At 41.2% G+C, this 15,542-nt stretch overlaps 1 protein-coding gene across 4 annotated transcripts in view; it reads left to right on the top strand.

Annotated features, from left to right (window-relative positions):
- The first annotated feature begins 704 nt into the window (after positions 1 to 704).
- LOC116940596 (actin-binding LIM protein 1-like) overlaps positions 705 to 15,542 on the top strand; it is a 99,914-nt gene continuing 85,076 nt past the window's right edge. For 2 of the 4 annotated variants that reach the window (XM_032950622.2, XM_032950614.2), the window contains exon 1: positions 705 to 863. In XM_032950622.2, coding sequence (XP_032806513.1) covers positions 851 to 863 — 13 coding nt within the window. In that variant the 5' untranslated portion in view covers positions 705 to 850. Of the gene's footprint in view, positions 864 to 7,398; positions 7,589 to 15,542 lie in introns of those variants that run through there. The other 2 variants (XM_032950616.2, XM_032950623.2) reach the window with 2 other exon arrangements.

The following is a 15,542-nucleotide window of genomic DNA, read 5'->3' as shown; positions in this document are numbered from 1 at the left end:
GAAGCCAAGTGAAGCATCTTGCTGCGTCTTAATGTATTGCATTGTTGCGCTGAGAATGTGGTCGCGACGCTGCTGGGGTTGGTGGTGATGATGGTAGAGTGGTACCGATCGTGGTGGTAATAATTGTGTTGCGTGGTGGTGGTGATGATGGTCGTGATAATCGTGGTAGTAATGATCGTGCTGCTGCTGGTATTGATGATGATGAGGATGGTGGTGGTGTTGATGGTAGCGGTGATAATGTTCGTGGTGGTGGTGACGCTGGTTGTGGTGGTGATCTTGCTGATGTTAATGATGAGGATGGTGGTGGTGTTGCTTGCAGTGGTGATGATGGTCGTGGTGGTGATGCTGCTGGTGTTGGTGACGATGGGTGTGGTGGTGATCTTGCTGATGTTAATGATGAGGGTGGTGGTGGTGATGTTGCTTGCAGTGGTGATGATGGTCGTGGTGGTGATGCTGCTGGTGCTGCTGGTGATGGTGACGATGGGTGTGGTGGTGATCTTGCTGATGTTAATGATGAGGGTGGTGGTGATGATGGTCGTGGTGGTGATGCTGCTGCTGCTGGTGACGATGGGTGTGCTCGTGACCGTACCGGTGGCGGGGGACTTTCTCGCCGTGTCCGCGAGGGGTCGCTGCGCGTCTTCACCGACAGCGCCACCAGGGGGCATCGCGGTGGAGGCGGGTTCTAAGCTCGCCGGGTTCGGCATTCCGGTCATGACGGCTGCTGTGCGACAAACGCAGCGCCAAGCCAAGGGCGGATTCGCAGGCGGTGCCAGTCACAGCCCAGGCAAGCAACAGCGACGACCGCACGTGTTCCGGCAAGGCACGCGAGCGCACGCAACGTCTCCTGGACATGAGCGCCATCGGTGAGCCCTCCTTCTTGGTTTGAGTTCGTGAACGTAACGCGGCTTTGTTCAGAAACGTTGCGTGCGACGATGTGGGTTTTTTTTAGTGGCACGAGTTTGGAGAATGGATGATGGTACTCTGAGCAATCTCCTCCGCATTGCATATTTCGCACACGGCGGCAGTAATTGCCACCGGCTCTGCGTGAGATGACTTCCGACTGGTGTTTCGCCTTGTACCAGTGAGACTTTGTTTTTTTTTTGGTATGCTGTGTTAATCCAGCAGTCCGTGTGGCTTCGTCTCGCCTCCTTTTTGGTACGGCAAAGATGGGTAGGAAAAAAAAACCCCGACAATTTTGAATGCTAAGGAGGTTTTTCAACCAATCCTACCCAGTGGATTGACTGGCTGATGATGATGGCGATTGTACCGTGAGCGTGTAGTGTATTGTTGGTGTGGATTAAGTCTGAGAACGTGGGATGTTAATGATTAAAAACATTGGACGCGAATAGAACGTCTCTTAACTGCGGTGATGTGGGGGGGACGAACAACGCGGATCCTATTATCCGCGAATTTGCTCCATTTATCCGCAAACATAAACCACGGATAATGGGATGAATTTTTTATATTCAACTTATCGGCGAAAACATTTACGAACGATAGCCGCTTCGCAATTCAGGATGAAAAAAACGGTAGTTAATTACGGACAATATGAAGAATATATCCGCGGATAATTGGAGTTTTCTCAGATCCCTACAGCTCTCCTTGATAAAATGGTTTGCGGCGAAAGAGGGTCACGGATAAGAAGAGTTATACTGTTAGTGATGTGCGTTTGAAAAATCTGCACCGTATATGGTTTCCTGTGTTGTCTGCACATAGATACACTATTTATTCAGAGTAAACATCGTTTGGAGTCCTTTTCTCAGTTGCAGGCTGTCACGCAACATTCTCTGTTCTCGATGAGCTCATCCTTATTTGTCTGGCCAACATGTAACCTAATGCCTTATTTGTGCTGTGAAACAGAGGAGTGCTGTTAAACAGGATAAACAACATGAACAGCATCACCATATGATAATTGGTTTTATACCCTTTTATCTGGCAACAAAACTGACACCTTTTTTTACAAGGAGTCATGTTTACATTGACCACCAATACCTGCGGTCGGAACGCAAACAAAAAAACAACAACTCTGATAATGTATGTGGCACTGTCCTTGAAATTTATTGGTCCACACCCGAGACAGCTTTCTTTAGAGCCTCGTCTCACATGGTGTTGGACCAGATGACGCCAAAAGGCGCACAACTCAAAGACAAATGCACCATCAGAGTATGAGAGCTCGGGGTAAGCATTTACACCATTGGAAACCTCATTTGCCAGTAACAAAATATGATAATTGTTTTTTACCCTTTTATCTGGCAACAAAACTGACACCTTTTTTTTACAAGGAGTCATGTTTACATTGACCACAATACCTGCGGTCGGAACGCAAACAAAAAACAACAACTCTGATAATGTATGTGGCACTGTCCTTGAAATTGAATATAAGAGTTGTTGTTTTTGTTTGCTTTCCGACTGCAGGTATTGTGGTCAATGTAAACATGACTCCTTGTAAAAAAAGGTGTCAGTTTTGTTGCCAGATAAAAGGGTAAAAAACCAATTATCATATTTTGTTACTGGCAAATGAGGTTTCCAATGGTGAACATCACCATAATCAGCCATGATATAGATATTCACTGCTGAATGAAGGCCCCTCCGCCAAGCCGTCCCTATCTCTCCCCGGTCTTCTGATGCGACCGCCTATGGAGCTCTTGTCCACGAGCTAATTTCATCATTCCATCTCCATCATAGACGATCTCTTAGGCGTGTTCTCTCCTTGGGCTGCCACTCCATCATTAGTATCGACGACAACCGGTCACCATTCCTGACAGCAACGGATCCTGCCAAAGGCCACTTTTCTGAACTGTCAATATATCGAATTTGTATATGAACCTTATGGCGGGACCCCGGGGTCCCCCATAAGCCCCCGGCTCTCGCATAAACTGCGTTGCGACGTCATTTTATGTCTGCTGAAGGCGAACTATACGGCAGTCTATTCTTCTCGACGAGCTCTACACGATGCGCTAATCAAAGGTTCAAAGTTTTGTTTCTTCTGCTGCGCTTGGGGACGACATGACAACAGAATGATCCGCGCCGGGTGGGTCGCGGCGTTTACGTGCGTGGTGGGACGGAGCCGCCAAGATTGTATTTATTAATTACGATTTTGACTTACGTTTATTCGGGACCCCATGGTCCCGCCATAAGGTTAATTTGTTCTATATACGCAGATGTCTCTTGTCTGGCAGTGTCATTCCAAGCATGCATCTATTCACACGTCTTTGTGCATTCTCATTTGTTCACTTTTTTATGTCCATGTTTTGGATCCATATATTATCTTGGATAATACACACTGATGAAATTTGTTCTTATCTCTTAAAAATAAATGTCTATCATTTCCTGCAGTTAAGTGCAATTTTGTGTTATACTGACTAAATTATATAAACAGCAAATCTGCAATGGCGCAATGGCTAATCTGCAATGACTTTTCAGAAAAAAAAACATTTTTTATGTCTCTTGTCTCCTTTTCTGAGTCTCGTAATACTGTTTAATGGTACTTGTCCATGCACTCTCAATGTAGCTGTTCCATTATTGTTAATTCGGTTATGGTTTTTATATTCTCAATGGCCTTGGGTTGTGAGAGCTTTAATGACCGCATCAATATCCAGAAGTCAAGTGCCTTTTCATTGTTTACAAAGGAAAACAATTTAAATACGATGAGCTGGTCCACAGCTGAATGGTTTGAATGCTCTCCATTGTGCGTTCTGGTTGTACCGTGTGTTGTTTGGGGTGATGTCCTACGTTTTGCTCCACGTGCTGGGAGTCTTTACAGGAATTGAAGCTCTTCAGGAAGTTCCTGAAGAAGCTCCCAGCACAGAAAGCAAAACGTCAGGCATCGTGGTACAACTTGAAATGGATTGAAAAAAGCGATACAGCATAACCGCGAGAACCTACGATGTAGTAAATCCCGTACCTTTTGTTCGTAAACCAATTCTGTCTCACCTGGTGGTACTTAGTAGGAAAAATTTTAAGGACCTTTTACAAATGCACGAGTAATAGGGGCTATAATTTCCGTTCAAATAGCGAGTTTGTTCGTGCATTTAAATCCCATTTTAAAAACCTCTGCCTTTTCATTTGCCAATTACTGAAGTCAACTGTCCATCCACTTAATGAATCTCTAAAGACATTTAAGCCTCTATAATGTCATAACTCAGAGGAATCAATCATAAATATGGTTTAGTGATTGCTTAACAAAGAAAAGGCACCAGTTGTAGGTATAGTGATGCTTGAGAAAGTTCATGTAACTCAGCTGCTTGGGTCCCAGGTGAAAGCTCATTGAGACGAAAAGTAAGCAGTGTCATTAAATTGAAGCTGGTCCAAGCCAATTGTAAACAATTATGTAACGTGGGAAATGTCACCATTCTGCATTCTTTCATACTTTTTTTGATTTTTTTCACTTGCTTGGCTGCACCGTGTGTAATATGCATGCATGCTATGTGATTCACATAGCATGCATGATTCACATAGCATGCATTCACATAGCATGCCATTTTGTGTGCCATGACAACTTCAGTATGTGGAAAGAAATGCATGCTGGTGGGCAAATTGTACATTGGCCTACGGTAATACTGTAAGTGCTTTTTACACGTTTTCAATGAACAAGCTAAAGTCTCCCAATCTTGCAACAAGCAACATTGCTAAGCGTTTGTGGAAATGTCATAATTGTAATACTGCATGGGTTTGTACATGTGCAGGCCTTTTGATGACGGCCTGAAATGCTGTGTAGGTTGTGCGGGTTGTTTGACCCATACTTCACCATGCTGAACAGTTTTGGTGTAAGCGGGGAGCACGAGTCTTTTTAAATATTGCTCTCTGCTGTCAATATGGTTTTGCAGCAGCCCATGTGACACCCATCGAAGCACTATCACAACCTTGCTTGGCGTCTGAGATTTGTCAAGACTGAGCGCATTCACGTTGACTTGGTCATAAGTGCATACGTTTAGGCAATGTAATTATTACATGGTCATTTTTCGAACATAATTACTTGCATACTCTGGTCGTGCACTCAAACATTCATAAAAACAAGCTCGTCTTTGTTCAAATACGACTCCCGAGTTAAACGCATACAGGCAGGATAGAAAACGTTAAAGATCAGTTGATGCTGCGGCTGCGTTATGGTGTAAATACAAAGTAAATACGTGTGTATTCGAGACTGAGCACATCAAGGTTACATCGTGTGTCGAGGGAGACCCGTTTCACTGACGTCAGGGTTCACACTGCCTTGTCATGTCTGGGATTCCTTGCTTGGGATGTGCGCACCGCTGCTGCTGCCGGGTGGCGCTGAATCTCAAGTAATGCGGAATGTTTGTTGTTTTGGGACAATCAGCCGTGGTCACGCGAGTTATGAAGCAAAATATATATCGTTTAAATGCGCACAATTTCATGCGGTTTGGCAACTTTACACCTTCCGCCACCTAATCGCTGACAATTGAGGGTTAACCCTTCTGCTCGAATGTTGAACCGCTAAATGTTAACACCGTAGCTGTGGTTATTAGATTATGTTGAACTCGTGCTGCGCGCCTGAACATTTACCAGCAATTCTCTGATGTGTTTTTGGGTTGCGCTGAGTTTTGTTCGACATGATGTCCAACAATTCTTTTTTCAATGTGCTTCTGTTCCTGAAGAAGCTCCCAAAACACGGAGAAAAACGTCAAACGTTATGCTGGACAACAGGCGGTAAAAACCCATAAACATATCGGAGAATTTATACAGCACAACTGCGAAAACCTCTTAAGAAATATATTTACGAACACAATTATTACTTTTAGTCTCGTAAACATACTTATTGTTACGAGTTTCCCTCATGGCCATAAACATGTATCCAGCATATCTCTCTTCTTTGGTCCTTTCGGTAAATTCACGTAGAATGAGAATAAAATAATAAAATAAAACAATAAAATTCTCACGACGTTTCGGCCACAACACAACGACGTTTCGGCCACAACACAAGTGGCCACAACACAAGTGGCCACAAGTGGCCACTTGTGTTGTGGCCGAACGTCGTGAGAATTTGATTGTTTTATTTTATTATTTTATTCTCATTCTACGTGACTTTACCGAAAGAACCAAAGAAGATGAATCCTTGCAGTCACGAAAGCTTTAAATCGAAATTTATCAGCATATCTATATTGTAATTCGCTGCACCTTTGCCTTGTATTGTCTATATTACACAGCACCAGATTGGGATTCAAACTGTGGGTCAGTTGAGGCAAGAAGAAAATCTCTTTGGATACAGCGACTCTGATTGACACATTATGTAGAGTTAATTCCTAAGCAAATATACAGGGTGTCTGTATCAGAAGCATTCCAAACAATCACACCTGAGATGTTGGCAAGCACCTGGGACTCTAAAATCTAGATACGATGTTTGTCGCCAACAGACGTAGGTTGGTTAGAGTGATAACTCATGTTAAAACTTCACAATACCAAGCGTGTATAGTTGTATAAACTAAGCTCAAACTGCTGTCTTATTAATAATGGATGATACTTTCATGGACGGCGTGTAAATGAAAGCAGCTGTAATCCCGACTCCACTCCTCTCAAAGCACCAAGCCATCAACCCCCTACGCACTACAACCCCCACATGCCCTTGATCTTCCAAATGTCTTCCTTTCTCCTGTCTCAACTGCCTAGACTTGTACCATCCCATGTTTGAGCTCAGTAGATCTGGCAGGTAGTATATTAATTTATCAAAGGGTCTACCTAATCTGCATCTGCATTGACTTTGAAATGTTGGTGTAAAATTAACCTGGGGAATATGATCATGTTGATGACTGAGATGCCCTTGTGTTGTGCTATCAACTAACAAAGCTGCAGGCAACACACAAATGTGACATTTTGCCATGTCATCTTTCCCGAAGGCATTAGGAACCCAGCGGTCATTGTATGAACATTAAAAGATGACTGTGTCCTCTACAATAGCGAGCCTGTGTAATCTGGACTAATCCACCAAACAAAGCAGCATAGTGAGCCATTATATTCAGTTTGTTTTGGGTGATGGCTGTTTTTGCAACACTGCTGTTCCATCTATTAGCCCGTGGGAATGCGATTATTCAAGTTCGTAATGTGAATGTAAAATTTAGCATTAAACATATTTTTAGATACATTTTTCGCTGTTTACAAATTATGCATGATGTGTACATGGTACTGTTATATAATGATCACTCCACGTTCTAGGCTTGGTCGAACCTTTACATTCAATGTGTAAGATCTACTATTTGACATAACTCAAAATGAGATGTAAAAATGTCCTAAAACATTGATATGCAAATGTGGATCAAGTGTCTGCGTCCACAACACAAAGCCTGTCTTCATGGTAGGCTATTGGTTAAATGTCGGCTAACATCAAAAGTGGTAGGGGCCCCCTGGCCGCTCGTGAAAATGGTCTCTTCCACTGCCGCACCAGCCACAGAAAAGGTGCGGTTCTAGCATACAGTGCCCCTGCATAGGAGAGCGATGGTGAAATCCTCATAGGGGCCCACTGCATTTGTGCGCCGGTGTGAGAGGACCACCGCTCACTCTAGGGGTTTGATGGACAGGGGTCTCCTAATGGGATGCCAAAGAAGGCATTAACGCAACCCAGCTGACACAATGCAAGGTACCGGAGTCGTGATGCTGTTTTTAATTCACCCGTCTTTGTATGATGACCGCTGACCAGAATGGTTGTTTTTAGGAAGCAAGTAATTATCAAACTTATTTAGCTATTTTTGTTGTTTGTGAAATGAAATAAATTATAGAAAAGTAACCAACTAATTCTAAAGTATGTTTTTTTTAATATATTATGTAGTAGACTCTTTTTTTGTAAAAAAAAAAAATAGTATTCATGTTTACATCAACACAATCATGGAGGGACTAGACAGTTGTAAAACTGTAAATGTTTGTAATTCAGCATAGTTATCCAGTAACTTTACGAGCTAACATTAAAATGCTTCTTTAATTTTAGTTAACGTTTTGCTGTTATGGTGTATTTTTATGTGATACTACAGTGTTTGTGTCTGGGGCCTATGGAAAGCTTGCTGGCTCTTTGTAGAATAGCATCCAAATACAAGTCCTTGACTGAGATAGCAATTTCTTTGTCTTGGTATTTTTTTGGCTTAGAAATGTTCTTTCCCTTCGTAAAAGTTGATAGTTTGCTAGCTTCATCAACTTACATATCTACAGATATTTGTCAGTCTATGGAATGATGAAAACCTCCCTCCCATGCTGTGTGGGTTATGGGGTTGTTTGACCGTACTTAACCAAAGTGGTCAGTGCAGGTTAGTGAAGGAGAGGGCTTAGAACCAGTTCAGATATCACTTCAATATTCAACTTAGCAAGCCAGACATTGGCACCTGTGAGCTTGTTCATGTACCCATCAATATACTTAACATTTGTCTCTTCACATAAAATATATAAAGAAGTATTTTTTACACAACACATTGGCTCCACAGCCTTCTGGAAATGCATAATTTCAGCAGCATGTATAGCAATGCAACTGCTTAGCTTGGGTAATTAAGTATTGTAATTAGTTAGAGTAATTAAGTTACAAAAATAATGTACAGTATCCTGTACATTGTGTTTTCCTTAGCATATTGCTTTATGCAGTACGACATTCAGAAGAACTACTCCTTGTTTGAGTTTACAATGTATGACCACAGCACCTCATGTTTCACCATCTGCACAACTGGATGCCAGCTTGGAATTCTTTAGTTTGTTTATTCGTGGAAGCTCGTGGTTAAACTTTGACTCGTGACCTTCTGAACCTAACTATTTCAAAGGACCTTAATGGAGCACATAAAAAAGGGTGTCACTAGGTTTATGGAAATGAGAGGGACTTAATTCAGCCATATGTCATTTAATTTCAGAGTAATTGGCCCACGCCAATAGAGGGTTCGCTGTCATTGATTGGATGGCTTCAGCATCAATTGGTAGGACTTCCACCCCATTCTATCCAATGACACCACTGGGACCTGAATAGCATTTGTCAAAAAACACACGAACCTTTTCAATTCAACTTTAAATAATGTAACCCTCATTCTTTACGTACTATCATTTATATTATAGATTCCATGAAATTATATTAAACATTCTCAACACATTTGGGGTAATCCTCCTTTTCACTTCTAAAATCAGTGTTATTTTAATAATTCAGTCATGAGAGGGTTAATAATTGTATTGCAGGACGGCCTTACTATTCGTGCGTTATTCTTACATGGAAATTCGAATTTCCTTGCCAATAAACACATAATGCGCTGCAGCTGGATTCTGCAGATGTACCATTGTTTACTTTACATTTTTTGGCTCACCGTTTGAAAAAATGTCTACTTTTATGGTGAATTCTTTCATGAAAAATTCCAGGCTAAACTATTCCAAATGTTTCTGTGGTGTTTTTGGATTTGAATGTATGCACATTTACTGGGTTAGAATGAACATGAATAATTAAATTGTGCATTGCAATCAGAGATGGACTAGGTCTTGCTGGTATCTCTGTTCGTAACTGATCCTCTATCCCAGATTCTTTGGAGCCTGACTGCATTATTAATTGGGCATGTTTTTGTATGATTGCCAAATGCATGTTTACCTACTTTACCTTTTGATACTTTCAGCGAAGCGTTTAGACATTCATTAAATATTCTTCTACCCTTATGTTTGATCTCACGTTTTACGATTCAGACAATCGGTGGTGTTTGTGTACATACTTCACAGAGTATTTGGTCTTCATTGAATTAGCACTGCATTTGCCACGTTATTTCCATATTTCGCATTGCTATTGCACAATACGGCACGTACTCTATTTCAAATGGATCGACACTTATACAATGTATGAAGATACACGTACTGATATATACTGTCGTGGAAGCTTGCCAACACAGATTTATACCTTAGCACGGTTGTTTTGGGTAGCCAGAATGTTTCGTTTCAGAGAAGCTCTAACCGCGGTGGGCTTTAAATGACATTGTCAATGTTGACTAACAGCCAGCTATGAGGAAGAAAGGTCAACAAATGAACATTTCAATGTAAAGCCCACGTGCTGCTTTAGTGGCGGGTGTGGGGGGCGATATCCAGTCCATGTTCTGTCTGGTTTTTTGTTGTTTAACCTGTGAAAAAATGCATGACGCAGTGTGGAAAGATCATAGTTTGTGCTATTTGCTGATGAGTGACAATGTAAGTCATGCGTTTGTGAGAAATGTTCTTTTGTAAAGGGAGCTTGTGACTTTGTACATAGTTACACGTACAGCAGAGCTGTACCGCATGTTTCATTGCGTTATACAGCACCCTCTTTTGGTAATTGTGGGTATAAATTACTTATAGTGGTTCATTTCACCATGACAACCAAATTCATTCTCCGGGGATGAGTACGGGATTTTTAGTATTTATGTGCTATGCAGGACAGATTTAGCATTATTAATATTGCGGCCCATGCCGTATTTATTATGTTTTCCATTTGCTATGTAGATTGTAGCGTTACATTTGAATGTACTTGAATAAAAATGAAATGGGAGGACAAACTAAATATAATTTGTTTTTGCATTGATACCACTGCAATTGAAACTTATTTTGTGGTATTATTTCAACTTAATTGTGCTTAAAAACATTATTTTTTTACAGCCTTTTTGTTTATCGGGGCTGCTGCTGTGCCCCCTTTATGCTGGTTAAAGTAGGCTTAAGCTTTCATTATATTTTCCTGCCGCGCTTAACCTGTCCAGGTGTGTTCGAGCTTGGATAATGTTCTAAAGGTTCTGTGTTTAGTACTGTATTGTGCATTTTTTGCGAACAACATTGGTTGTGCAGTTGCCTTCTTAATAATAGCAGTACGTTAGGACTCTTAGCTACGGTGATGTGGGCGATGCACATCGCACATCCTATTATCCATGATGTTACAGTTTGTGCAAATCTACTCCACTTGTCTTTCGGGAAAAAAAATAGCGGATAATTGTGGGTAATAAGTTCAGACTACTTCACCGTGTGGTGACTCTTATCCGCTAAAAATCTACAGAGGAGGGGAAAAACAGCCAACAATCTTGGATAATAGGCAGAAAAGAGCCGCAGGTAATGAGTTTTCTCAGACCATACACACATCATACAAGTCATGGATGGATAAGAGCACTTCTACGCTTGCTTTTTCTCATATTTTTCATTGCAGGTCTGTATTTCACTCTACTTTAGTTTGATTCACGTGAATGGAGACCATTTTTGGTAGGAAATGTCAGCTTATTCAAAGAATACTGTTAGCGTCGCACATGATACAGAGGAAAGAGCGAGGCTCCAAAGCCGTGTGTCATTGCACACCTTGGCACAAGTTTGTTTTTGCGTTACCCGACTTCACCTCTTCCGAGTTTACAGTAAAATAAAGTATAAATTGTAATATTGACCTGTTATTTTGCTTATTTTATAGACTGTGTTTTATTTAAGAAACCCAATCCGTTACAGGAGTTGTGTGTGGATGTGAATTGCTGTATATGAAACTCCCACTGAAATATGACGCAGCAGCACTGGGTATGTTATAAAATGTAACTGTTGCAGATAGGTGGCGCTATTGAGCAATACTAGACACTTTTACAAGCTTGGATGTGTTTATCTTGGGTTGTTATAAATGCATGTATTGTACATTAAAAGGTATATGTGCAGCCCTACAAATGTTTGCCCGAACCACTATTGCACGTTCGCCAGACGTCTTGTAAGCGACGGGAGTACCCATTATTCATCACACCACATGCAACTTGCTGATGGACTGTTTACTACTATCATGAGCCAAGAATGTCTGTGTCCCGTGCGTGACGTCATTCCACGTCGGCCAGCCCCCCTCGTTAATAATCATGAACAGGTGACGTCCTCAACATGGATCCCCCCCCCCCCCTTATTAATAATCATGAGCAGGTGACATCACTCCATATGTAGCACCCCCCCCCCTCAATAATCATGAACAGGTGACATCACTCCACATCGAAAAGTCCCCACATTAATAATCATGAAGAGGTGACGTCTTCCAAATGGACACCCCCCCAACATTAATATTAATTAGCGGGTGACGTCACTCCACATCGAACAGTCCCCACATTAATAATCATGAAGAGGTGACGTCTTCCAAATGGACACCCCCCCCCAACATTAATATTAATTAGCGGGTGACGTCACTCCACATCGAACAGTCCCCACAATAATCATGAAGAGGTGACGTATTCCAAATGGACACCCCCCCAACATTAATATTAATTAGCGGGTGACGTCACTCCACATCGAACAGTCTCCACAATAATCATGAAGAGGTGACGTATTCCAAATGGACACCCCCCCCAACATTAATATTAATTAGCGGGTGACGTCACTCCACGTTAATAATCATGAAGAGGTGACGTCTTCCAAATGGACACCCCCCCCAACATTAATATTAATTAGCGGCTGACGTCACTCCACAAGGGGGGGGGGGGGGGCGAGGCGCCTCCTCCCCCCTCCTCAGCGTCAACTCACAACCCTCACTACAAAGGCAGAACCCTCATCACGTCATCACGTGATCTCCGTGACGCTGTTGTTGAGACATCAAAGTAAAAAGGACGTCATGATGAACAAGGGATTATAACCTTTAAATGAAATAACTCCGTGTCACCGCGGCCTTACAAATTGCACACGAATGGATGCAATGAATATCACGTCGCGTTCTGATTTTCGCTTGCAAGTTTTAGTTTTACTGAAATACACCCGTCGTCCTTGGACGGCCAGAAGGCTAGTATACCCTGCTGGGTGGACAGGTGGTGGAGGGGGGGATTGAAGACATCTGCCCAATACAGTGCTGTCCTGCAAACCAGTTATTTGTTTTGTCAGTGTGAAAACACAGCTGACAATTGTCTCTTCGGGAATGGTTTAAGGGGTGTTTTTTTTTTGTGGAACCAAGTGAAAGATCCTCGGATAGATGGATGGAAGCACATACAGCGAAACTCATCTTATCCATCGTGAAAGGGGTGGCATTCGTGGATCCTGTTAGTCACATTTTTCCTCATTTTACTCTTATCCGTGCGGTTATGCGTGGATAAAATATGAAGAATTTAGCGGTTCCAGGGTACCACCACTACTGAGTAACTACTCCTGTTTGCTGTAGAGTGCAGATAATTGGAAGATGCAAAAATAATGTAGTGTATTATCATAATTGCTGCCATCGTCGTCATCATCATTGCCACTTCTAAGTGATTCATCCTATCCATGGGAAGACTCGGATAACAGGGTAAATATTCCGACATTTTTGGGTAATTTATTTATCAAAAAAGCATGGATAATAAAATAAATTCTGCACATAATAGGCATTCCCACGAGTCGATTTTGAGTTGTGGATATAGAATTAGCCCAATATGGATAGGAGAAACATCACTGTACACTGTATAGTAACTATTGCAAAGTCAAAAAAATTGTAAACCTTAATTTTATTTCATAAATCATATATTAAAAACTCCATGTCTAAATTATTTTTTAAATACAATTACAGAGACAAATTTCAGGTTCTTATTAAGGTACTTTGTTTATGTTTAAAACGTTAATGTATCGAAATAATTTTAATTTAAAGCTTTTGTGACTGCTAGGGATTCATATTCTTGGTTCTTTCGGTAAAGTCACGTTGAAGGGAAACAATAAAATAATAAAATATAAAACAATACAAATTCTCACGACGTTTCGACTGCAACACAAGCAATCATCATCAGATGTGAAAACCACAGCAAGAAAATTTGAAAAAAGTGGCGTTTTTTTAACGTTAGCACCACGGAGAGCGATTTGACAGTTTGTACAGATGGACGAGTCCATCTATGTTCGGAAAAGAGGAGGGGGGAGACAAAAAATAATGAATGCGGTCTGAAAGCCACCTTAAGCGTGATCAATCAATTAATACCCGAAATGGTTTATCAAATCCTTCCAATGATTGCTAAGCCATAATCCATCTTCTCGGTTGAAATTGTCTCTGTGTTTGTATATGTGGATAGCCTCATGAACGAATCTCTTATGGTAGCCAGATGGCTTGCAAAGAACCTCTGTCTTGGAGAAGTCAATGTCATGTGAGCCTACTGAATTATAACAGTGATCTGCCATGGCCGAGGTGTTGGTCCTACCGTGTTTCAGGTCTGCTTTGTGTTCACGAATGTGGTCCGAGACATGTCGTTTGGTTTCTCCAATGTAACTACTACCACAGAGGCAACTTAGTTTGTAGACGCCAGGGTACTGTATGTCCGGAATCACATTTTACAGACGGAACCAGATAACGGATTTTATATAATGTGTTGAATCGGACCTGGATCTTGTGTTTATTCAAGATTTTGGATATTTTTTTTGTGATCCCCGCAATGTAGGGTAAAGTGATGGCTTTAAAAGGCTCCTGATGATGATTGCTTGTGTTGCAGTCGAAACGTCGTGAGAATTTTGATTGTTTGATATTTTTATTATTTTATTGTTTCCCTTCTACGTGACTTTACTGAAAGAACCAAGAATATCGAAATAATGTCAAGTTTTACTGTGTATCTATTTCATATTGAGACTAATACTGAAGAGTACTTGTTCTTCATTACGTTCATGTTCAGAGCACTTACAGTGATTGAATATGAAGGTTATTCAAGGTTAACCAGCACATTTTGCCTTATGTATTCATGAAAGAATGAGAAAATCACAAAAAAGCATGCAGAGTAGTCTTGGGAACAGTTGGCAACTTCTGTGCGTGAAGTGACATTACAGCTGCGCAAAGCAGTCTGGGTATTTCCAAGATGGGTGGTAAACAGTGGGGCAGCTTTGTGTCATGTCGGTGTCTTTTGAAAGAAATTGTCAAACCAAGTGAAATATATAGGATGTGAGCTGTACATTTCGGTTGTACAGTATGTGTCTGTCACGCATGAATGCACATGAATGGTGCAAAAGGTTTTATAAGTGGATTTGGTTGAAAGGTATGAGGGTGTGAATGCAGGTGTCGTAAAATCGTAGCGTAAATCTCCAAAATAATTGTATGCTTTTGGCATTAAGACATTACATCATGAATGGAACACATGTTTGAGTGGCTTCATAAAAAGAATAGAATTAGAAGGGCAGGTGAGCCTTGAACCATCCACGTTCAAACATCTAAAATTAAAAATTTGCAGTACAATACATTGCAGTGTAGTCATTTATTTATAGGTTGAACCAAAGGCATGACAGTTGCATAAAAAATCCCGAGAATAACCTTGCATTTTATTAATTCTGTTCCCATTTTTGTCGGCTAGATAATACACTTTTATATTCTTGCAATTCTGGGGAAATAAATTGTCAAAATAGTATTTTTAAAATTACAGCCCTTTGTCAATACAGTGCACATACTTCACCACGCTGGTCAGGTTTGGGTTGGTGATGGGGGTGCTGTCCAGGTCTGGTTCAGATATCACCAGCTACTAATTGCATTGTTAGCCATGGCTTGAAATCAAACTCAGGTCATTCGGATCATTTCGCACTTCTCAAATCCACAGCGTCACAGGAATGCTGCGTATGTTGTTAATTGAAAAACACTTTTAGAAAATGCAATATGTACTGTATTGCTAAATACCACATCACATAGAGTGTACGGGTACATATAG

Source organism: Petromyzon marinus, chromosome 9 (assembly GCF_048934315.1).
Source record: "Petromyzon marinus isolate PM22_M1 ecotype Great Lakes invasive population chromosome 9, UKy_Petmar_22M1.pri1.0, whole genome shotgun sequence".
Classification (NCBI taxonomy): Eukaryota; Metazoa; Chordata; class Hyperoartia; order Petromyzontiformes; family Petromyzontidae; genus Petromyzon; species Petromyzon marinus.
The sequence above is the reverse complement of the archived record's forward strand: the minus strand, read 5'-3'. Positions and strand labels throughout refer to the sequence as shown.